A 26,145-nucleotide genomic window follows, 5' to 3' on the forward strand; every position below is an offset into this window, starting at 1 on the left:
GCTTGTTATATTTAGATAATATTAGAAAAAGGGTCAAAGCTGTAATATGAATGGTTGCCGCAGGACAGGCGATTATATAAGCGCGCGTTTTTTACAACTTACCCCCCTCCCCCCAATCTCTCGACCACCCTGGGACGTGACGACATCGAGTTTCATATACACTAAAGACCCCCAACAATAATCCGAAGTCAAATTCTCTGCCTCTCTCATGCATGCTCAATGTTATTTTTTCTTTTTTTAGAGAATAACAGGCTGATTGAGCTATGGTTGAAACTTGCTCTTGGGTTTATCTTGCTAGTTTATGGCTGGTGATCACAGTATCAAGTATCTGGTGAGCTTTCTTGTAATTATCAACCTATCAAATCATGTTGATGTATAAAAATCTTGTCGATACTGTATAAAAATTACAAATTGTTTTCAATACCAATAATAATAGAGTTTCGCATTATCGTGTTATCAGATGGGCACGCTAAACTGTCGGTCCCGGCTGAAGTATGACAGTCGTAAGGCCCATTGATGGCTTGAATATATTCAGGCGGTGAGACCTTCCCGCAAGAGACTCCCCACCGACAAAAGCCACACGAATTTACTTTTTTTTAAGTTTTGCATTCTAACATTACAATACTGCCTTGATCTCCTATTGGAGGCCGCCCGGAACATTCATATTGTTGGTGTTTCCAAAACAAATTTTTGAGACAGGACCGTTCTCCATTGGTTGGGTTCTGTAGATGTTCCCTACTAATTGTTTGTTAGCCTGGGTACACACGGGCCAATAGGCCATTAATTTCGATTAGTTCCACGACTTCCATTTCGTGGAGTCAATATTATAAACCACACCTAACAACTAAGAAGACATTTATCAGCTATAGACTCAAAAAAACGTTCATTGTACAACTACTAACAGCTATGTATCATTCTTTTAATTGATAGATAAGAAAATGTTTCTTTGGAGTACCTGGTTACGACATACCATGGCCTCTTCCACAGCTATATCAATTATGGTATAGTGCATGGGGTCATGCAGTAGGCTGTAGAAGGATCTTGCTTCTGCAAAAGAAGGTTCTCCGGATCATCACCTCATCGGCTGGAGCATTGTGCGCCAATCTTTAGGAGGCTGAGGATTATGACGGTCTATAGCCAGTATCTCTTTAGTTCCCTGTTACTGTTGAGAAGATCAACAGATGTACTGTTGAGGACATCATACCTTTCAGCAGAGAGGACATGCACATAGTCACAACACAAGGAGGAGGAATGACATCAATTTGTCTCAGGCCAGACTGACTCGATCTCATAATAGCTTCCCTGTCCGTGCATTTGAGATTTACAACAGGATGCCGGTGTATTTCCGTGAACAGGAGAAAAAATCTTCAAGAAGGCACTTCGTGAGAAGCTTGTGAGTCTGGCTCTCTACTTCCTGGATGAAGAGTCAATCCAATGTTTTCTGAGATTTATGACTGACCTCCCATCTTGATCTCAGTTTAGTTATCAAGTTTTAAGTTTTATTTTTTATGACGCAATCTATACAGCAAGTGCTGGTCATGGATGGAGACTACTGAATTACTGAATGTCACATGGGACGGTAGGTGATGCGAATTTCCACCAAACGTGTTCCATTATATAGTTTTTCTTTTAATTTCCTTGCCCTATTACCATAGGTAAGGAAAGTATTGCTTTCAAAAAAATTAAGTACCTCAATTTCCACATTTCTATACTTTTCAAAGACCCCTGAGTCCAAAAATAGTGGTTTTTTAAACTGAAAAATAAAACAAATTAAAATTAAATCATTTCAACCAAAAAATAATGAATAAGTCATAAATCATACGAAAATAAGCATATGAACATATATTATATAATATCAACTTGTTTATTATTGCATTTAAACTTGAAAATGACCAATGTAGGCCGAAACTAGTTGTTGAAATGTTTTAATTAAAAAGTGTACTCCATGTTTTTATATTGTGTTTATTAATTTCAGTTCTTGGTATCAGATTGAAACAATTCATGAAAACAAAAAACTTCACTATTCACCTCTACTAATAAAAAGTGGGTTACTCACCATATACTGTAAAACGAGATTCATCTCTTGAAAGTCAGGTCAATCCTACCCTATTCATACCCTAATCCTACAACTATTCAGAGCAGCAAACCGACTATATCTTATGACCGTCTATCATCCTAGCTTCAGCCTCCTTTAAGGCTTTTTACATGTCTTGATGATACCAGCAAGTGCTTCAGACTTGCATTCTGTATGAGCTATTTTACTTTGATAAATTCAATGTAAATTATCTTTTCAGGTCACAGTCAACTTCAAATCAGGTAGAAAGATTCAAGAAGTCCAATCGCCTTATGATGATTAGTTTGATCATGAGGTTCTCTACCTGGGGATGAACAACTTGCCCGTGAGAGAGAGAGGCCAGTAACCATTGCAGAGCGGATGATCAAGCTGGTGGAGAAAATCCACCACAAGCCCAATGGCATTGGCATCATTCTGCCAAGGAGTGAGAACAGTTTCAAAATTGCCGGAAGTGATGAAGAAAGAATAGACTTCTGGAATGGCAAAGCAACCTCGACGAAAGTCATGTATCGACAATATTGTGTAAAAGGTATTAGTTTCAAGCTTTCAATTTCAATAATTTAATCTATACCACTATGAAAATGAGATGGCGTCTGCACGTTTGTCTGGGTGTTCGTTACGCCTAAATGGTATGTGACATTTTGCCGAAAGATGGTTTATATAACCGATGACTGTCATTGACCTATTTTTGTTGAGAAAATCCTTAAGCCGTGTCTACACTGAACAGTTCGGCAAACATGTTTGTTGAGGAGCTCAGGGACAAACATTTTAAAAAGTTTGGACAATCATTGTTTGTCAAACAAAAGTTACTGTTTTTCCAAACATTTTCAGTGTTGACATAAATGTAAAACATGAAACCTGTTCTCCTCACTTACAAATATTTTGTTTGGTGACGCGTCCACACTGGCCACCAACAAACATTGTTTGTCAAATAACATAATAAAGTTTGCCCAAAATTTTTCAACAAACATGTTTGTAAAACATTTGTTCAGTGTGGACACGGCTTAAAGGATAATCCCTACTGTCCTTCAATGTGTACATGCTATTCTCATGGAGGAAGTTTTTATTTTGTTTTTTATGTCACATGTGTGTATTTAACAAATTAGCTTTTCTAATTATTACATCTAAAACCCTTTGGTAGTCACCATGTTAAACATCCACATGTTTACTTGAACAGGTGATTTTGGTAACATTGGTTTTAAAAGTATCAAAATCAATGGACGCTCGCTAATATCTAAAGCCGGTCACTCACTACCCGGTAGACCGGACAGGAACCGGTCTACCTGTCCAGTCTGTAAGCCTAGCCCCCTATTGAGCCGCGACTAGCGCTTGTGGCGCGACGCGAGTTTTTGTAACTCCTATAAGGGAGTAGATCAGCGCAAATTGGCAACACGACGTGACGCTGCGCGTCTCCTATCCTTTGCATGAGTTATCCTTTGCAAAATCGCGTCGCGCGCTGGTCGCGCTCAAATTCAAATTTTAGGCCTATTTATTCCCAATACACATTATATAAAATATTGTGCAGGCACTGTAAATTTACATAAAAATTTCAACTTAACACTTAACATAAAAATTAACACATCATTCTATGCTGTTCAACCTAATGCTAAAATATTGTTCAAGGCTATAAAAACATTTCTCCAATAGGAACTTTTTAATTTTTCTCTTGTATTCCTTCTCAGGTAATTCCCTAACGGTAGGTGGTTATAAAATATGCTTCCTCAGGCCTTAAAACTAGTATGACTAGATCTATAATAGTAAAATTCATTTAAGATATTTAATCAATTCAGTGTGTAATGACTAATGAGAGTGGACATTATTACGACTGTAAAATACATTTAAATTAGACTTCACAAACAACAAGCATGTGTATATGAAAATACATGGTAAATTCATAATTCCCAGTCTTATGAATAAAAGCTTGCAATGAGTGAGAGGTGGTTCATTTCAAATTTTCTATCTGCTCTTTTTTGCAATAAAAGATAGAAATAAAATATAGAAATTGGCCTTTTTTGTGTATTGGAATATGGGCTAGGTACACTCAACAGAATTTTTTTCATTTCTCAACCGAATTTGACTTATGATGCATGATTTTGGACCGCCTTGACGAGTCGAGAAGAATGAAGTGTAGTAATATGAAATCTGAGCATTGTGTCAAAAGTTATAAGAGTTTGAAATTTTGATCCTTGAGGTGTCCTTATGCGCGCCTCTCCACCAGGAAATGATGAAATGAAGTGCATCTAACGGATGATTCTCATAGAACATAATCTCATGAACTTCTGTCATTGTGCAGGACAATGTAGTTGGTGATGATGGATTAAGCTGAAAATTAGGTGTTTTTCACAATACAAGGAGTATTGTTGTCAGGTGTACCTGGAAATCTATATGAGATGAAGCGCTCTACCTGATCATAGATTGTAAAGCACAAAAATGCTCCTAGATGGATTTTGAATTATACATGTAAATGGTAACAATCGGAAGATATTGTTGATCAAACTAAAATTCATCAGAATTGATTTTTTCTTTGAATCTTATACATTTTTGAAAAATCATAAGTCAGTTATGATCTATCTCATTGCAGATAGAGAGTTCCGAATGATCTCATTTTATCTGTAAAAAGGCGAGGGCCAATTTTTCTGTCTGATTACTGGATTTGGCAGAAATAGCTTAAAACTGGAAAATGAACCGAAAATACGAGGTTCTTGGGCCGTTCTGTATCTAGCAGAAGAAAATTTTGCATGAAGTAATTGGCTTTGGACTTCTCTCATGTATCCAAATGATACGGTATATTAAAAAATCAGAACTACAATATTAATTGCAAGCACCAATGTATATAGTTACTGGACTATTGTGTGATAACATTTCTGTATAACTCATTACTTTTGTTATTAAGTGGTATTCCTTTCATTCCAATCAATTGCAGATTTTGAAAATAATGTTTTTTTTTCATTTCAGGCACCAAAATATATCACAAAGGCCGCAAAGACAGTTCATCGTGTGTGTTGTTTCTCATTCTGCAAAGACAGTGAACATGTAATCCTATAGTTTGACACCATACACAACGTTTTACCATTACCATAGTATAATATACCACTCTCATTGTATAATTTTGTACATTACGAAACATGTGTTCTGTCATGAATAATAATGTGGTTATGTAAATTAACAATTTATTGTTACTTTCGCAATTTTTCATATGTTTTGAAAAAAAATTAAAAGGTATTATGTACTTCATTGGATAATTATTTTATACTAGCTTATGAATAATTATTTTATACTAGCTCATGAAAAAAGAATAAGCTATTTTGCACTTTATTTACATTATCATTGAGCAATGCACTGGCTGTAATTGATGGCTTGTCTATCTTCTCGTGCACATCATCTACTGACTGAATGAAATAATTATTAAGTTTGTTTAGTTCAGGAGTAGATAAGTTTACAACATTCTTGTTGAAGGATAAAGTTTTGATAATTTGCCATGCTTTCTTACATTTGTTATTAGAGGATTCAATGATTGATGCAACAGAATCCCTCTTGGCTTCATCCAATGAATTTCTGTACAGTGCTCTGCATCTAAGATAAAGTGTTTTCGAATGTTCGGTTTTTTGTTTTTTGAAGTTTTCATGTAAGAGTGAGCAGAATCTTAATCTTACTAAGTTCAGGTGTTTCCAGTCAGCCTTACATTTGAAATTCTTTCTATTATTAACTTGGGAAACTTTTTTTCTACAGGTCTTTCTAGGGATAGTTAGATTGAAATAATATAAAACTGTATTGAGGAAGGATTCGAATATATCACTTGCATCTGACTTTTCCATGACAGCACTCCAATTCACCAAATTCAGAGACCGATTAAATTGTAGTAATTTATCTTATAACAGGTCTTGAAGTAATAGTGACAAAATCGTTAGAACTAGACTCAACAGAACCACAGGGCACACATATCGTGACACAATCATGATCAGAGTAGGAAAATCCTATAACACTTGAATTTGTCATATCAGGTTGAACGTTTGAAAAAATATTATCGAGACAGGCTTGGTCTCTAGTGGGCAGAGTATTGAAAATATGATGATTAAATTGTCTCAATAGATTTTTCAAATTATTGGAATGACAGGTTTCCTGATTGACATCAAAGGCAGAATTAAGATCTCCACCAAGAACAATAGTATGGTCATTATAACATCGTCTAGACAAAAATAGAAGCAATTCCTCCAATTTGGCTAAAAAATACTTTTGGGTCTCCACAAGGAGATCTGTACAATGATACGATAATGAGTTTCCTGGCTCCAATAATAGTACAGGTGGCCTCAAACTCACGTTCAATACATAGAAAATTCAGACTCAATTCTTGACTTTGAGAGTAAAGATTCTTACTGACAAATATTGCAACTCCGCCATTTTTGTGTAATAATCTACAGTAACTACTTGATGCAATACAAACATCCATTTTACTATATACGATTTCATCAGTAAGCAACCAATGTTCACTTATACCTATAATAGCAATATCTTCATTAATTCTATATTTGGTTTTGAATAAACAAGATATACTTACTAATGTAATCATTGATAAGGTGAGTTTCATTTCTAAATGAATATAAATTAAGTTTATTGATGTTGTTATAGAGAGCATTTGCAATAAATTTTAGTTATTCAATAACTGAGCTGTTTTATTTACAGTTACCCATAATCTATATAAATAAAAATCGAACCTCAAATTTTGACATTCAATAACTTTTATTATAGAATTTTACAATAACTCTTTGTAGGTATAGAATTTACTGATGATTTAAATAAAAACTCTAATCTAGAATAATAATTGAGTTTCAAAAACCCCATTACTCTTATTGACAAAGATATGGAGAGTCTATCACAATAAACCTTGCATGTCGTTTTCACAAAACATTTTGCATTGCGCACTTGGAGTAGATAAGGCTTTATGTAAACTTTAAAGAAGAAATTTTTTAAAACTCATGTGTGCTGCATCATCAAACTAAATTATGTTCAAACAGTAGACTCTCAAAATTTGAGGGTTATTGTGGTGGGGGAATTAAACTCAGCTATATCAATGAGTTTTGAAAATACGGTATTTATACTTTAAAGTTTACATTTGTGATATGTTCAACGAGTGAAAAAATAATGGATATTCAATAAAGAAAAACAAAAATAATTGATTAAAATAGAAACAAATGAATACGGTACGCATAAAATTGTGAACTGTATAAATCATACAATAATCAAGAATTATTTGAATCATACAAGGATTCAAATAAAAATCTAAAGAAATTATTGGTAATTAACCAGTCCCATGAACACTAAGCAGCGTTCAAAGAAAATTTCAATTTAATCAAGCGTGTTTCAAAAAAAACACTGAGAATATTATTGCGTGCTGTCACAAAATATGTGGCAAACCTAACACTATTCATACAGTAGCATTTTATAGAAATTTTTATAAAAATCTCTGATGGTGTTAAAAAAAGGCGTGTGAACGATCATTGCCAATATAGCCTAAGCCTACAGTATAGGTAATAACACCAAGTCCATAAAATGTATGTTAAGTTAGTTTGGTTTGCTTCAGGCAGGATTTATAATATTATGCTGATGCAGTATTTTGTAGATAGAAACACTATTTTGATGACTATATCGTCATGAACGTTGATAATTATTACAGAAATTAAAAAAAAAATTGAATCATTGTTACATTTTCTTGTTTTCAAAGTTATTTTTAAGAAATATCAACACAGTAGGCTATAGATATGATATTTTATTTGGATATTAAGGTACCCACCACACTAAGTATCGATAAAAAATGTGCTATAAGACAAAAATAGAGCGTATTCAACAATCAAAACTCAAGCATTATTTGCATGTGAAATATATAATTAATTTTAATGTGAAATACTAAAACAATCTTATTCGAAGTGAAGTTCATAATTGGCGGTTAGCGTGTGCAGTGCATGTCATGGTTGGAAACCTTATAAATAGCAAAGGTATTTAACACCAGTTCTGATGTTTCTTTTTTAAATCATAACGAAATAAGAGTTAATTTATTTATTCAAGTGAGTAAATCATTTTCTTTATAGTTATTGGTTTTAGTATGAACGATGTCATCGTTGCGTTTACTTGATATTGGGTAGGATATGTGGTTGCGATAAAAATACGTAAAAGATAGACATTATAACTCTAAATATTATAAAAATATTATTAAATAGACTTTATCAAGAATAATAGAATTAAAATCCAATAATTTATTTTCATAATCTGAAAATACATGAAAATATCTAATCCGTTGGGTTGGTCAAGCTGGTTATCAATGGTCTATTTGGTTTTTCTCTGTATTGAGGTAAAGTCTCAATTTTGTTGTAAAGTTAAGGTTATGTTCTAGCTTTAGGTTAGCTGTCTTCTTTTTTAGATATAAACTTACTATTTATTTGCTTTCAATTTTTATCAAATATTTATCAAGTTTAAATGATAAGGAAACACTACATTTTATCAGTAAATGATCCTTATTCAATAATCTCGTATCATGAATTCAGTATTAAGGGTAAGATTTATCATTTTAATTGGCTATTTTATTACTGGTTGATGTAATTTTAAGAACTTTAAACCAGAGTGGCTAATTTTTGGTTGGGATCGATTTAGTATCTTATTTTGAGCACAAAATCACAAAAATTAAACGGCAGTCACTATTGTTTTTAAAATAAAATAAGTTCAAAGAAGCACAATTTCACATGCATTTTTTCATACATTTCACATGCTATTTAACCTAAAGCAGAGAAAACTCTTATAATTATTAACTCTTATAATCATGCTATTATTAATTCTGTGCCTATAGGTAGCAGCCATAAGTACGGTAGCTAAGGTTAGGAAAAGCTTTAGGTTAGAAAAGTTTTGGTTAGGAAAGCTTAGGTTAGGAAAAGATTTTGGTTAGGAAAACTTACATAAGGAATATCATAATTTGATGATTTTGATAATAAAAATGGCTGCTATTTATAGGTTGAATGCATGTAAAATTGTGCTAATTTAAACTTAGTTTATTTTGAAAACAATAGTGACCGCCGTTTAATTTCTGTGATTTTGTGCTCAAAATAACATACTAAATCGATCCCAAACATAAATTTGATGACAGGTATTTTGGCACTGGACGTACACTTAAGGTGTAACGTAACATAATAATTTATTATAATATCGGGGCACCGAGCTTCGCTTGTTATTTATTGATAAACAGAACACAATTCTTTAAAATGATTGGAGGACTATAAAAAAATAACAGGCACAGCCCAAAACTGTTTCTTCCCCGAATTTTGATTTATATACTATGAATAGTTCAGAAAGTAGGTTATGTTCCATACACTTAAATTCAGGTCCAATTTCCAGTCCAAACATTCAAAAACAAAAAAGTTCTAATTTAGATTATTTACAAACCAAATTGAATAACAAAATAACACTCACTTAGAACTGAAAAATAATGATTTACTTTGAATATTATGATATACCATCTCATGTCAACAAATCAGATTATTTTGATCGAGACAATTAAAATTTCTCGCGAGATACGGTAAGCTAATGATTACACAGCTAATCTCCACACAGGCATACGCGTCTTCTGTTATCGACAGGACGATTTATCCTTTTCATGTCCTTCAGCGAGTTTTCCCAGGGATAAGACCTAGTGCAATCGAATTTTTATACTATCATAACCTACTATGTTCAAAATTTCGTGAAATCGTTAGATCCGTTGAACATAAATAACCAGATAACCGGATATAAAAATAACCAGACATAAAAATATAAACAGATATACAGAAATTGCTCGCTTAATATAATAGGATTAAGTTACTCAATCCATGGTAGGCCTATGTGTCCAAACTCCATGTGATTATCATATCACATTCTTCCCCACTAATTTGTAAAATGGTTATAACAGCCGTAATCCTTCAGGTAAGCTGGGGGCTCCACTTGTCTTCTAGGTCGTTGATTTTGATTCTGCCTTGATTGTTAATCTTATTTTATTAGTTCTTGTGCTATCGGTTCTTCCATTTGCTCTTCAATATTGACGTCGGTTTCAATTTCTTCTGTATTTTCATGTTCTCGTTCTTCACTTGGACATCCGGCAGGTGCTAGATGTCTTAATGCTACTTGAGACTCAGAGCCATCTTTCCTTCTTAAAAAAAATATTGTGGGTCTTCTTCTTTTTCTTGACCCCCTCTGCCGTTACAGCGTAGGTGTACCAGCCTCGGCCATCTCCTCCATGCAGTCCTATCCTCAGCCATTCTTCTCATATCTCTCATTGTCTTGCCTCTCTCCCTCCCCAATTCCTCCAGATAGCCTTCCCAGTTCATCCTAGGTCTACCTCTCCGTCTCTTTCCTTCCCTCCTAGCCACCACCACTTCCTTTACTGGGCGACATTCTTGCATTCTAGTGAGGTGTCCAAACCATTTGAGTTGCCTTTCTTTTAAGTCTTCCATCAGTGCTCTTCTTCCCACTTCTCCTCTCACTCTCTCATTTCGCCATCTATCGTGTCTTGTCTTTCCTATTGCTCTTCTGTGGTACCTCATTTCTGCTGCAGTAACCTTACTCCAGTGTTTCTTGAGGATTACCCAGCTTTCACTGCCATAAATGAGAGTTGGAGCAAACACACAATTAAATATTCTTTTCTTTGTCGTCATATTTAACTCTCTTTTGCCAACCACGGTGCTGTTCAGCTGGAAATATACATTCATTGCTTTTTTCACTCTGTTTGCAATTTCTCTATCTAGTTTTCCATCTGCACAGATAATTGCTCCCAGATACTCGTACTGGTCTACCTCATCCAGGGCCTTTCCTTTGCATGTTATTCCACAGCTATCTCTCTCTCCCACCGCTACCCTCATAATCTTGCTTTTGCTCGTATTCACCTCCATTGATCTTCTTGACAAAACCTTTTCCCATACGTCAACTGCCTTCTGGAGTTTCCTTGCACTGTCTTCCATCAATATTGTGGGTTTGACTCTAAAAGATCAGCGTGCTCAACAAGGTCATCATATCTACTTGCTTGCTCATATTTTTTGAGAAGTACTGGACCTGGAGTAGTCAACCAAGATGGTATAGACACCCTATTTACAGTCCGTCGGTATGAGTAAAATTTTCTCATGAGGTGTTAGTTTCAGTACACAATAGTAACCTCACAGAATGAAGTGCTTCTCTTAATACTTCTTCCTAGGCATTAACAGAGGCAGGCTGCGAGTCTTTAGCGCTAGTAGAATAGTCCTCCAAATAGTATCATTGTAACGTTCAATCTGGGAATTCCCTCTGGGATTGTAAGAGGTCGTATGACTCTTGGCAACTCCATAGTTATGGAGAAAATCAGTCAACTCTCTGGACATGAAGGAAGTCCCTCTGTCCGAAAGTATGAATGCAGGTGCAGCAAACATTGAAAATAAGTCTGATAAGGAACTCACTTCCTTACATGGATAAGCAAACACGAAACGAGAATATTCATCAACCATGGTCAGTAGGTATCTTGGTCCTGGATGGAAGGGGGGGGGCCCTTGAAGTCAACGTTCAGTTGCTCAAAAGGCGTAGTTGCCTTGATGAGTCTTCCTTGAAATTTATAAAATCTTGGCTTCACTTCTGCACATGTTTGGCAGGCCGAGGTCATTCTTTTAACTTCATCTAGGGTGTAATTCAAGCTCTTGGTCCTAATCCAGTGGTACATTCTAGTTATACCTGGGTGGCAAAGAGATTTGTGGAGCTCAAAAAGCTTGGCACCATCCCAGCATACTGCATTGACACGAGATAGAGTGTCTGCTTTGTCATTATCCTTCCCAGGTCGGTACACAATTTCATATTGATATGGGTGCAAGCTCTAATCGCCACCTCATTACTTTATCATTTTTATCTTGCTTTTATTGTTTTTGTCAAATACATTCGAAAGAGCTTGTTGATCAGTGTATAATTTGAATTCCTTACCAATAAGGAAATGTTTCCAATTTCTGAGAGCTTCAACAATGGCAGCAGCTCCTTTCTCTACTGCAGAGTACAGTTTCTCAGACTTGTTTAATTAAGGTTCTTGAGAAGAAAGCAACTGGTTGATTATTTTGACTAAAGGTAGCTGCCACAGCTATGTCTGATGCATCAGTCTCCACCACCAGTGGTTCTTGTCCATTTCTTGGAGTAATAAGTGAGATTGTTATGTCATTTTTAAGACTTTCAAAGTCTTTGATAGCTTCACATGACAATGGAAATGATTCCGCTTGTGTCAAACTTCTAATCATATCTGAGAATCTATGAATCCATTTTGAATAGTGAGCAAAGAATCCCAATACTCGCTTTAATGAAGCCCGATCCTTGGGCACAGGAAGCGAAAGCAGTGGTTGCAGCCGGTTAGGATCAGGACAGATGGATTTTTGTGAAACCAAATGTCCCAATAACGTAATTGAAGTTTGATTGAACTTGCTCTTATCTTCATTTATTACAAGACCGTATTTGTTATAAAGGCACTTGATAATTTCTCCAGGTTTTTATCATGATCCTTTCCACAGACAGTCAAATCATCCAAATAAGCAGAATCCTTTAAGGTTTTCTTTTTCGATTATACAGTCCAATGTTTTCTGAAAACATGCTACCCCATTAGTTACACCAAATGGGATTCTTTTTAACTGGTAGAGCCGTCCGGCAGCCTCAAATGCAGTGTATTTCTTTTCTTTTTCACAAATAAGAGTTTGATGATATGCTTGTTTCAGGTCACTAAACACTTTGTATGTAGCCACAGTAGATACAGGTTCATCTGTGTTAGGTAATGGGAAGGCATCAAGAAAGGGTATATTTGTTTATTGTTTGTGAATAGTCCATAACCAAACGCTTCTTACCTCTATCATTTGTCACGATCAGCACTTGAGCTCTCGAAGGCGATGAGCTTGGCTCAATAATCTCTTCAGCCAATAATCTGTCAATGTCTTGTTTTATGAACATCATATCCTCTTCTGAATATCTACGTGACTTAGTAGCTATTGGTCTACAATCTGTGGTTAAATTACTGAATAGTTTTGGTGGTTCAACATTGGCACAAGAACACACCATCAGAGTTGGTTTCTCACCTCCAAACCAGACTTGTATATCTGAATGATGTTTCATTACATCATGTCCAATAAGTACATCAGTCTTCAAGAACTAATAGCTTCAAGTCATTATAATTATGACTCAGTAAACTTAAATTGATTTTAAAAAATCCATGAATATGCGATTTCAAGCCAGAAGCAGCTAGCGATACTTGTTCACTTTCTCCAAACATTTTAATTTTGTTTCTTTGAACAAAAGCCAAATTGATAAAGCTTGATGTACTTCCAGTGTCTATTAGGCTGTTTGCAGTCAGACCGTTCACTTTTGCCTGAACTAAAGAGTTCTCTAATAAGGGTTTGTTAGTTGTAGTAGCTAACAAAGTTGCTGTTGCTCCTGACTCTCTGAATTTGTTTTGAGTTGTCGAGGATCGTAACTCTTAAGGTGTGTACAGATATATGCGCCTCCAACATGTTCCCCGCACGCTCCGCACTCGCTCCGATCATGAAAGTTTTGCGAGATGTTACGCCATGGTTCGATTGAGGTTTGAAATATGTTCGAAGGATGATCGATCCGCTCTTTTCTTATTGTTGACTTCGCCACAACCTATCCTCACAAATAATGTGAAACGTTCAATCCAGCTGATCGGGTGACAAAACTAAATAAAATATTCTGACCAGGAGATTGCTGGGTAGCCTAATAATACATTATGTTTTTATAATAAATTTATAATGAATATTATGATTATTTAATTTATTTTAATGTTTTATTATAAAAGGTAATGTCTGTCAATGTTTCAAAAGGTGAAAAGCTTGATTGGGAGTTCGGCTTCTTTCTTCTAAATGTTATTATGCCGGTACCTATCATTATAGATGCTTTTATAATTTTATATTATTGAATTTAGTAATCAATTATTAATTTTGATAATTTTATTTGCTAATACAGAGATCGTAACTATTAACAAACATTAGAAACAAACACGTTGACAACGCATGCGCAACTATTGGTTAGTTCGACCTAGGAGCTTGCCAAGCTGAACGTCTGTTACACGCTCTTCTCGCGTTCCACTCTTAAACGGTGTACACACGTACGTTTGCCTCGGGTGAGCATACGTGTATGGGCTTGCATTCGCACGTGTGGGCACTGTTCGCTGAGGCATGTGGGCGAACCGGAACCCTGTCGGTATTTTGGCGTGCTCAAAGGCGCCTCGGGCGAGCATTGAATGTACGTGTGGACGCGATTTTGCCATACGGGTGAGGCAAAACGTAAACATTGAAGGCGTCATAACCTAATTCCAATGAATTAGGTTAATGAATGACATTGTGATCCAATAACTAATTGTAAATTGTAGGATTTTTGTAATTTTGTAGGATATGTGGATTGTCAAATATTTAAATAGAAACATGCATGGAGTATATAATTCGTATCATGATTAACAAATTTAGAACTGCATAATTTAAGTGAAAAAAGCTTCTCTACAGGGTTCCTACAAGAAAGTATAGCTCAAATATTATTTTACTGTGGCTATCAAATCATCTTGTGTTTGTTTCATGTTATCAATCAGAGTTGTTAATTAAAATTGTAATCTTCAATACGATATTATACGTTTTAGATAGCTAGGCTATCTATAGAGAGATTTATTCAAACTTTGAACTAGTATTCCCTTGAAGGCAAATCTTGAAGCTAATCTTTTGGAGAATCTTGTTTTGTCATGTGTATGAGCAGAGTTAGTTTAAAATGGGCAGCAATTTAGTATTTGATTCAATTTATGGCTAATTTCCTTAAAGAAGACTGTCAATTTTGTGAGACAGTGTTAAGTGCTTTGATTAGGTCATCAAAACTTCTGGAATTATTGTAGAATTTTTCTTTTTTTGAGATTCTGAATAGATATTGGAAACCAACAAATGAATTGCCTAATGCCAAGAATCTCAAAGTTAGAGCCAATCGTTCTTGTGGAGTTATTGCTTCCCTCATGATGATATCATTTTTTGTTTAGATAACTAGTTGAATTAGATTCAGTATATTAACAACATAATGTTTTGACAACCTAAGAAAGATTGAATTGTCAATATTATGTCATGTAGCAATTTATTTCCTTACTTCAACCTACAATCGTTCAACCCACCAACATCGTTTGTCAAGTTTTATTTTTGATTTTATTATATAAGTCATTGAAATAAAATGATACTGCTGCAATTTGTGATAACTATCTTCAATGATGGAATGACGCCATTGTTGTCATGTTGCGGAAAATCTACATCTACCATGTCTTCGTGTCGTCTGCAAATCAGATAGCTTTTTGAATGCTGAGGCATACGTGGATCGCGTCCACAAGGACGTACAGTGAATGTTGAGGCATATGTACATACGATTGTTCGCGCGAATCTGTACGGACGTGTGTACAAGGCTTTACTCTCTTACTCCCCGGTCGATCATCAATCGCTCTGCTCGAGTGACGTTCGATTGCTGAGCAGAGCGAAAGTCTGTACGCACCTTTACACATTCTTGCATAGTGGCCTTTCTTATTGCATTTCCTACACATCTCTTCTTTAGCTGGACAAACATTTGTAGAATGTTCATCATATGGATCCACAAGTTTATTTTTTTGCCATTTCAAAACAAAAACCTAGCTTCTGTAACATCTTCTTTTACATTTTAGGTTATATGCTCTTCTAATTTGAGGAGCAAGACATTTTATAACTAGCCGATTGAACGATCAGAAGGAATCCCAATTTTAAGCTGCGTTTGCATTGGTCAATTTCCCTTGATTTCTAGTTTTTTTTCAAAATTTTAGATGAATTGGTGATTTTGAAAACGTGACGTCAAGTTTACTTGGATTCAAGTTTTCATAACCTCTAAAGTTTATAATCATGAGTATTCATAATTAATTAGTATTATGAATTAAGTTTTCATAACCTCAAAAATATATAATTATGAAGTAAAATTTCATTTAATATCGAAGTTCTCTTCTTCATATCATACTTTTTTTCCGCATCATAGCTTTTTATTAAGTTGTTTTTATACATTTCCTACTTGCTCATAACTCAAACCCTGGACCCTGGTGATCCCCTATTCTACAGTTGGCTACTATGTTTCATTTAACCATTAGCATCGTTCTTTGCAGGTGAAGTCTGAGCCAAGAGACATGGATGAAGACGACATCAAAGAAGAGATTGACATCGACTACACCATGTCCTGGCTTGGCAAGCAGGAAGTTTTGGTTGACGAACAGGTAACTTTTTGCTTAGGATGATACCCACATAAACTCTAGGCTTGTGCGAGGATAATGAGACTAATGATAATGAGAGATGAGTCAACTACAAACTCAGTTACCTACAGCCTTACTTGGTTTCCAAACCACCGGGAAGTGATTTTCAAACTCATCTATGTAATAAGAGCGAGTAGGGTTGTGTTTGTTCGTTTGTTTGCATCAAAACATGTCAACTTGTGGATTGCATACCGGAAATACGGGAATGATTTAGATCTCCAAATTTTGCACATAAATTCTAAAAATATGAATCTCGTGCATCTCGAAGTCCAAATATTAATTTTCCTCCTAGATTTTTCAGAATTAATGTTCAAATTTCATTCATGGGACATACGATTTCAAACGTCGAATTTACCAAATCATATGATAGAAATTCAAAAAAGGACATCTGTTCTATTCTCTATTGTTGCTTTTTATCTGATTCCACTTAACCTCAATTATATTGTTTTGATAATTGATAAATATGTTTAATAATAATATTATCATTATTAAATTATTTTGATTATTATTATTAATATAATAATAGTATTTTTGATAATTAATAAATATTTTCATTTTCACAAACTCTGTATAATAATTTATGGTCAATGGGAAACAGCTGCAACAAAGAAATAATCTCAAAAACATATGTTTAGAAAAAACAGTTTTGTAACGTTGTTTTCCTGATGCGATGTATAGGCCTACAAGTGGCATGGATTATTAATTTTTCAGCTAGAACATTTTTTGGACAAAGAGTGCTAAATAAACGTCTACAGTTTTATCAAGTCTATCGGTAATACGAATACGCATGCAGTTAATGTGTTTGAATTAATGTGTGATATTTTTACATAAAGAAATTATTCTCTTTCATTTTTATTTAATTACAATTTTATTCGAGCCCTGATAGAATGATTAACCCACTAAACAATCAGTCGAAAATTTTAATATTGAAATGAGGTGTATTTTGGCAAGCTGAACAAAAAGTAAGGCCCCATGCACCTTTTCGATATTTCTTCGAATAAAAAATGAGTTTTGTGGGTTGCCAAACTTCCCCTGAAAGGGAAACTATTCAGCTTATCCTACCTTTTATTAAAATAACAATGATTTCTGCATTGAATAACATGTTTCTTGTCAACAACAATCGAACTCTTTGTGAATTTAGATAAGACCTCCACTGTAGATTTATATAATCCTATTAATTGAATTCATGGAAATTAAAGTATTTATTTCAGTCAGTTCATGATTAGTTGATGAAATTGATTATCAATCAAAAAAAAAATGATTAGGCTATAATTTTATCAATACAGAATTAGTTGAATGAATTGTCGTTGTACTGAGTTCTTGGACAACAGTATTTTACTATTGGTATTCATCTATTCATTATTTTTTCAGAAGTTATTTTATTTGAATTAGAACATATTCATCAGCTCCTATCAATTTATCATTCGTAACAATGAATTGTTGAAAACATGAATTTAATCAAATAAAAAAGGCCCATACTTCTGTATTCATGTTAGCGAACGTGTTCGCATGTTTTCCACTTGTGATGAATAGCCAAAATTGTAGAGCAAACTGCACGGCGAATTGTAATAGAGGATTCGGATTGGCTGAAAAGTTCATCGTTCGGAGTGCGGTACGGCGAACAGTTAAAACAGAGGCGAGCGGCACGGCGAACAGTTCGGGGTACGGTACGGCAAATGTTTAACAGCTGATTTTTAACATTATGAAACATATGCTCTTTCATGTTCGCTGAAAGGCTCGATGCTGGGCGGAATGCACGGTTTGCTGCGCGGTTCGGTTCGGCATGTGTGGACGCACCTTTAGATGTTACAGGACATTTATACAGATCACAGGCCAAAGCAACATAATAATCTATACTATAATTATTTCCTTTAAAAGGAAAGAACTGGCTTATACACGTACGGTAGAAAATTAATAATATGTTTCTTCAAGATTTGATTACATCAAGTTTTTAGTTTGTCAAGTTTTCAATTTGTCATGCTTCCAGTTGTTGTCAGGAAGCAGCTGAACATTTCATTTAAAGGGGAAATTAAAAGATTTGTATGATTGGGGATCCTATTAGAATAATAAAAACAGGTTTTCCGTCGCATCCAAATTTTGTCCGCCATTTTGAATCCAACTTAATTTTTTTAAATTTGGAAGACATAATACATGATTTCAAGAGAAAAGGTATGGTGAAAACCGCACATCGATATCTCAAACCTTTCAAAAGTTATTCTCATTCAAAGATATTGATTTATCATCAATCTATATGAATCATTTCCTATACTATAATATATAGACATAAAAAGGAGGTTTGCTTGCAATTTATATTGTAGTTCTGATTTTTTAATATATTATTTTGGTACATAAGAGAAGTCCAGATACAGGGTGGCTCAAAAACCTCATATTTTCGGCTCATTTTCCAGTTTTCAGCTATTTCTGCCAAATCTCGTAATCGGACAGAAAAATTTGTTCCCGCCTTTTTTTAGATTATAAAATTCTGAATAAAATTAGATCATTATTTGGAACTCTCTATCTCCAATAAGTACTGAGTTATGATTTTTCAAAAATAAGTGAAATTTGAAGAAAAAATCAATTTTGATGGATTTTAGTTTTTGATCAACAATATCTTCCGATTGTTACCATTTAGATGTATAATTCAAAATCCCTCTGAGCGTATTTTTGTGCTCTACAATCTGAGATCAGGTAGAGCGCTCTATCTCATATAGATTTCCAGGTACACCTGACAACAATGCTTCTTGTATTGTGAAAAACACCTAACTTTCAGCTTCAACCATCATCACCAACTACATTGTCCTCACATTGATATTTCACACAATGACATAAGTTCATAAGATTATGTTCTATGAGAATCACCCGTTAGATGCACTTCATTTCAGTATTTACTAGTGGAGAGGCGCGCTTAAGGACACCTCAAGGATCAAAGTTTCAAACACTTATAACTTTTGACTCAATGCTCAGATTTCATCGTACGAAATGTTGCATATAAATTCTTAATTAACCGAGGATTCTTATAGACCTATTTTCAATTCTTCTAGATTTCATTACGTCAAGTTTTTAGTCTGTCAAGTTTCAAATTAGATCTTTGCGGAGCACGGGTTACCTTCTAGTAAATAGTATTTAGAGGAGTTCAGCTTCCAAAGTGGTCACCGTTACAAAAGGAGTTGCAGGCACATGGAGCTTAACTTATCTTATAGATAGCTTATCAACGCGAACACAAAACCAAATTGTTTCCATATTTTTAAATGTTCCCAAGTATCAGTTGAAATTTATGAATTCAGAAGTTTATCTATTCCATTCTCACTAATTTTCTAGATTTATCACTCAATGAATCTAATAGTATTTGAATTCGTCTAGTGCAATGAAATATGGCAGTGGATGTTTATTTTTTTGAATGCTGGAATCATTGATAAAATACAGCTCTGGAACTTCCCTAGTATTATCATTCATTCCACGCAATGTAACTGATATGTTACAATAATATAGATAGAATCTTACCCAGTTGATACATTTTTAAAGTGAAGGACAGTGTTGGAAAAAGTGGCATCCTAATCACTAAAAAAAATTGAGTTTAGTAGCAAGCTTACAAAGTATGCCTTGCCATTTAGATGTACCAGCTTTTAGCTTTTAGGTTGGAAAAAGTGGCATCCTAACCACTAAAAAAAAATTGAGTTTAGTAGCAAGCTTACAAAGTATGCCTTGCCATTTAGATGTACTAGCTTTTAGCTTATATTTTAGGAATGCAAAGCACAATTCTTTGTAAGTAGGTAGAATTGGGAGTAAAAATGATAATGCATTTCTCTGTTTTCTGTTTCTCTGTTTGTTCCACTTTGGATGCAGGACCACTGATTGCTCTAATTGACGTATCATACACAAACTGTAATTTATGGAAGAAGCAGTTCTATTTTTCAAGTGTGCATGTTGATCTGATATTATCTTATTGTATAATTCCAGGTCTCATCCAACCCTGGCAGCTTACCCACTGTTAAAGAGGAGGAAACAAACTCAAATGAAGAAGAAGATATAAGAGAAGGAGATGATGAAGAAAACGAAAGGACATTAATCAAAGGTTAGTTGATTTTCAGGCAATGTTTTTTACTGCATTTTGGTAAAAAAGTAATTTTGATAATTGAGAGGACAGTTCACGAAATTAAATGATATAAGCCTTAATGAGAGATTATCAGTTCTGAAAGATACTGTGAGGTCGTAGAAAAATTGCAGAGTACTACTCAGAAGAAGAACTGTTGGATAACGTGTGGAGCTAGAAAAGGATATAGATATATGTTTTGCCTCATCACCGACAAGAATAGTAAACCAATGTTAATCAGGTGCTGACTTCAAGAATCTCATCATAGACTGTGTGATGCTCCAAACTACTTGCCATCTCAAAATTACTATTTCTCCACCTTCCAGAATATGGATGGAGAACGTTTTTCGAGTTGAATGAGCATTTGGAAGAGTATGGTTTTTGTGAGATTCCCGACATATGTTGCGAAATAAGATGTTGCATCGTCAATTATTCTCAACCTATTAACCTCTAATTGATGATTTAGGAATCAGGCTAATCGTCTGATCAGCCAAAACTAAAATTAGTAAATAAAACTGCTTGAGCCGTGACAGACTCAGTACACTTATTTTATGATCTTGCCTCGTGCTTTGCTTAGTCACCTCACCAAAGAAAATATTATCTCCAAACAAATATATAATCTTTCTTCATCATCAAATCAGAATAATACACAGTTCTGTGTTGTTTGTTAAGGTGATGTGCTACACATATCCATATTGAATAAAAACGACCTGATAAATTGTTAAGATTACTGATTTATTAAAATAAAATTGAAAAACTAGATCTCTTCATTATAGATTATAACATTATCAATCTCTAGTGAACTGGTTACTTGGATTATAATGGTGTAACGACCGAAACTAGTATCTCAAAATCATTAAAAATAATTCGTGGATTTGACATCAATCGTTCCATTAAAAATGGTGTAAAATTGTATGTGCTGAAAACATTTGCTCAGCCTCAGCAGTTGTAGCAGTTGATTTTGACAAGTAAATGTTATGAGAAATGTCTATTGATTGTGTTTTATGTCCTCTTCCATACCTCAAGAGTCAAGTTGATTGATGTTGGCTTATGTTTCAGAGACAACCTTGCCCACTGCTTATGTCAGACTGGTCCGTTTGGAAGTAATGCATAGTAATGCAAGAAGACAATACCAGAACCAGAGCTCAGATCACGAGTTTGTGAGTAAGACAATAGTTTTCAAAATCTAGTGCATAAATATTCCAGAGAAACATATTATATTTGTCTAAATACTACCCTATTTTGGCGATAAGGAAGCATGAATGATGTAGGAGCATGGGAACTTGTTCATTTAAAGTACAGTGGATGCAAAACCAGAAGAGATCTTAGAGTAAGAAGCAAAAACAAACGTCATTCACCCCACAATAGTTTAATGTTCATGTAATTACTGATTTCATTAAATGTGAGAATTATACACAATCAATATCTATTGAAAAAACATAATTCTGTAGATTTCACAAATCAAGATATTAGTTATATAAATAAAAAAAATGCAATTGAATAAAATTGGTATTTAATTATTATAATATTACAAAGATATCATTTTTGAAATGTAAGTACGAAGATGATGATGATATTCAATGTCTGAAAAAATGTAGCAGTTGAAAGTAGATTGACGTCTGCAGTGAACAACATTACATATTTTGTAAGTTTTGAATGATAAGAACAGCATTCAAAAAAGTATTTGTTCAATAGAGATATAACATTTCTCAACGGTCTTGTTTGAGTGAATTTTTTTGACAGTATTTAACTACTCAACTTAGAACTTAGTTAGAGTTTACGTCCTGTATTTGATATGATTTGTCAGTTTTTATCCTATCATAAGATGTTTCTAGCAAATGAATTTAATGTGTGCAAACGTTATGTTTTATTTGATTTAATTCAATAAAATATACTTGACCTATTTAAGGATTCACTAAATATTGTGGATCTTATTCGTATGGATATTTTATTGGCTATTTGAATACATAGAGACTGGTGAAGAGGTATGGATACTTTTCAATCATAATCTGTGTTATTTGCCACTAGATAGTTCATCCATTGGATTCAACCACTGTACAAATGCAGTGTTTGTTTACAATAATACAATATGTTTGTTGTATTTCTCCTTCTGCATTGTAATATTATATTTCAAATTGATTTCTTGTACTTTTTCAGGTGTCTCCATCAGCTGGTAGTTGTGGTGATCCCTCTGAAGGAGGAGAAGGAGGAAACGAAAACTGTGAATCGCAAGATGGAATCATCAAAATACCGGTAGTAGAAGCACAACCTAATCGAGATCGAGATGTCATAGATCAGGGAGATAGAAATGCAACACTCAAAACGACGGTTACAAAGCCTCATCAGTGTTCAATCTGTACAAAACACTTCTCTCGGAGTAATAATTTGAAAGTCCACATGCGTACTCACACCAAAGAGAAACCTTACCGGTGTACAGTCTGTAAAAAAAGTTTCTCTCTTTCTAATAATTTGAATCTCCACATGCGTACTCACACCGAAGAGAAACCTTACAAGTGTAGAGTCTGTACAAAATGTTTCTCTCGGTCTGATTCTTTGAATATCCACATGCGAACTCACACAAAAGAGAAACCTTACCAGTGTACAGTCTGTACAAAAAGTTTCTCTCTTTCTTGTACTTTGAATCACCACATGCGTACTCACACCAAAGAGAAACCTTACAAGTGTACAGTCTGTACAAAAAGTTTCTCTTCATCTAGTAATTTGAATGTCCACATGCATACTCACACCAAAGAGAAAACTTACCAGTGTACAGTCTGTACAAAAAGTTTCTCTGGATCTAGAAATTTGAAAGTCCACATGCATAATACTCACACCAAAGAGAAAACTTACCAGTGTACAGTCTGTAAAAAAAGTTTCTCTCGGTCTGATTCTTTGAATGTCCACCTGCGAACTCACACCGAAGAGAAACCTTACAAGTGTACAGTCTGTACAAAATGTTTCTCTCGGTCTGATTCTTTGAATGTTCACATGCGAACTCACACCAAAAAGAAACCTTACAAGTGTACAGTCTGTACAAAAACATTCTCTCAGTCTGGTCATTTGAATGTCCACTCGCTTACTCACACCAAAGAGAAACCTTACCAGTGTACAGTCTGTACAAAATCGTTCTCTCAGTCTGGTTCTTTGGGAAAGCACATGTGTACTCACACCAAAGGGAAACCTTAGCGTAATACGGTCTGCACAAAGAGTTTCTCTCCCTGTGATCATTTGTATATCCACTTGCTTACTCACAGTAAAGAGAAGCCTTACAAGTGAACAGTCGGTACGATGAGCTTCACTGTGTCTTGTAATTATTTGATTCGTTTATTTGTTGATACACCAGACAATTTGAAATCTTGCAGATATGAGGTACTCTCATCAGCCTGATTCCCTCCCTGCCTAATAGACTGTTTAGAGGTCGTAATGTTGAGAATTGTTGATACAAGAGAGTATTTCAAATGAGATGTCAAAAATCTCACTTCTATTACTTTGTCAACTATTACAATGGCTCATTCACCCCCTTGTATCTTGAAAAACGTTTCCTTCCATGAGCAGCTTCATGAAGGTGGAGAGTAGTGGTTTGAAGGTGGTAGGTGAGGGGGAATGCGCAGGATGGTCCCATTCAGACCAATTGCTTTGTGGTGATTGCCATGTTGGTCTGACAGGGAAAAAATCTGACTCCATGTAAGCGTAGCAATATTATAACTTCAAAAATAAATGACCTTCAGCCCTGAAATCCTTAGTACACTTAAATTATGAACCTGCCTTGTAGAGCAATTATTATTACTAATATGAATATTATGTTGGAAAACGTCATGCTTACAGGAAATCTAATAGATGATTGACATATTATGTCACGGATGATGCTCTTGTTTTTGTTTTTTTTATGAAGGACTAGTGATGTGATAAGTGCCTTGCTTTCTCCATTCTTATGCATTCAATATTACCCAATATAAAGAAACTCTGAGATTTGAATAATCATTTTTTAGAAACAATTATAGAATTTTTATAATGTTGTAGGCCTATAGATTTTTTTTATATACATAATTTATTGAACATTGGTCATGTGGAATGATAATGAATAGTCAAATTGTTCTTTGTACTAAAATCTTCTACTGCCTTGACCATTCTAAGCCCGGTTGCACAAAAGCCTGTTAAATTCTAATCATGATTAAATCAAAAAGAACCAATGAGAAAAGGCTTTTGAAAAGAAGGCTTCCGCACATAGTCTTTTAAGCTAAGGCTGTCAATCATCTCATTGTTCATTTGTATAAACACTACCTGCCTTTTGAGTAATGCAAAGTATATTGAATAATTATATTATGCAACGTTGACTTTTACCAAATTTAAAATACTGAATCTAATAATATTTCTTTTTAAAATTTAGTTTACATTATAATTATTTATATCTGGTTTAGTAGTCAAACTAATGACGTATAAGTAGCATTATGTATCTGATTTTCATAATTCTTTATATGTTTATGTTCATCAAAATAATGTACAGTATGAATGTATTTCATGAACAGTGAAAGCTTTTGTCTACCAAAGTGGCCTTATAGTATAAAGTATTGAATTTTAGTATTAATAGTTGTGTTTATGTTCATCGAAATAATGTTCAGTGTGATTGATATTTATTTCATGAACGTTAAAGCTAGTTTTCTACAAAAGTGACTTTGATTTTAATTGGTATTCCTGCTCCACCAATTTTTCATTGTTTCAAAATTATTCACTAGTATTTCCACTCCCAAAATGGAAAAAATCCAATCATGATGATTTAATCAGGATGACTATGAGATCAGTCAATCTGTACAGAATACATCAATTAATTTATCGTATTTCTCCTTAAAATGCTCCCAAACAACATTTTTTGGAGGCATCTTGACAATGACCAAAAATATAAAACAATACTCTTCAAATTTATCTCCAATAAAAGCTCTTAAGTCATGTTTTTGTATTCTACACTATTAGCGGGGTAATTTAAATGGAAACGGGGAAATTCTTGTTTGGAAACCTGTCAGAAAAAGGTTGACCAGTCTAGTCCGAAAATGTTAAATTTAACAGAGTTTATGAAGAATTTATTGATTGATCAGTGGTCTAATGGATAGAGTGCTTGCATAGCAACTCTGAGATTAAACCAGGTCACTCCTGTATCAACGGATGCGCACGTTAATTGGCGGTCCCGGCTCTTATATTCAGGCATGGTGGAACCTTCTCGCAAGGGACTCGCCACCAACAAACGCCATACGAATTTTCTTTTACTGATAAGAATGAAGAAAAATGTAATGCCGCATCCACACTATCGGCCAATGCGTACAAACGACGACGAGCGCAAGAGTGTGGATGTGTGGTTTGCCAGCGCTTCGATTTTTGTCGAGGAGGCCAGCGCTGGCAAACCACCCATCCACACTCTTGTCAACCAATGCGTGCTGTTTCCTGTTTTGTCGTCTGCTCTGCTGTTTCTTTTTTGGGTAATTGATTTGTTATGAGCCTTATTGTTATTATATTCCTTTTCATGGTTTTTATTGTATCCCCTTCAGTTAATATTTTCAATTTCCATCATGGATATGTCGGTCGCTACCGCTGGCCACACAGCAGTGTGGATGGCAAGACCAACGTGGCCAAGCTGACCAGCTTACTGGGCCAATTATTTGTGTGGACTAGGCAACGCATGAAAAC

The 26,145-nt window shown here is 34.6% G+C and overlaps 1 protein-coding gene and 1 long non-coding RNA gene across 2 annotated transcripts; both read left to right on the top strand.

The window, feature by feature from the left end:
* Positions 1-239: 239 nt before the first annotated feature.
* On the top strand, positions 240-6,726 carry LOC120349989. The gene is made up of 3 exons (XR_005570563.1): positions 240-331; positions 2,295-2,603; positions 5,030-6,726. It is a non-coding gene; the product is annotated as an uncharacterized LOC120349989 (long non-coding RNA).
* Positions 6,727-8,435: 1,709 nt separating this feature from the next.
* LOC111043585 (zinc finger protein 664) lies at positions 8,436-24,629 on the top strand. The gene is made up of 5 exons (XM_039421781.1): positions 8,436-8,618; positions 16,236-16,343; positions 20,337-20,451; positions 21,529-21,629; positions 22,627-24,629. The coding sequence occupies exons 1-5, from the start codon at positions 8,601-8,603 to the stop codon at positions 23,653-23,655; spliced, it is 1,371 nt and encodes a 456-aa protein (XP_039277715.1). The 5' UTR covers positions 8,436-8,600; the 3' UTR covers positions 23,656-24,629.
* The last annotated feature ends 1,516 nt before the right edge of the window (positions 24,630-26,145 follow it).

This window comes from Nilaparvata lugens, chromosome 1, assembly GCF_014356525.2.
Source record: "Nilaparvata lugens isolate BPH chromosome 1, ASM1435652v1, whole genome shotgun sequence".
NCBI classification, from domain to species: Eukaryota; Metazoa; Arthropoda; class Insecta; order Hemiptera; family Delphacidae; genus Nilaparvata; species Nilaparvata lugens.

Coding starts and splice junctions, on each gene's coding strand:
- LOC111043585 (XM_039421781.1), top strand. Junction 20,452..21,528: donor CGAAAGGACATTAATCAAAG/GTTAGTTGATTT, acceptor CTTATGTTTCAG/AGACAACCTTGCCCACTGCT. Junction 21,630..22,626: donor AGAGCTCAGATCACGAGTTT/GTGAGTAAGACA, acceptor GTACTTTTTCAG/GTGTCTCCATCAGCTGGTAG.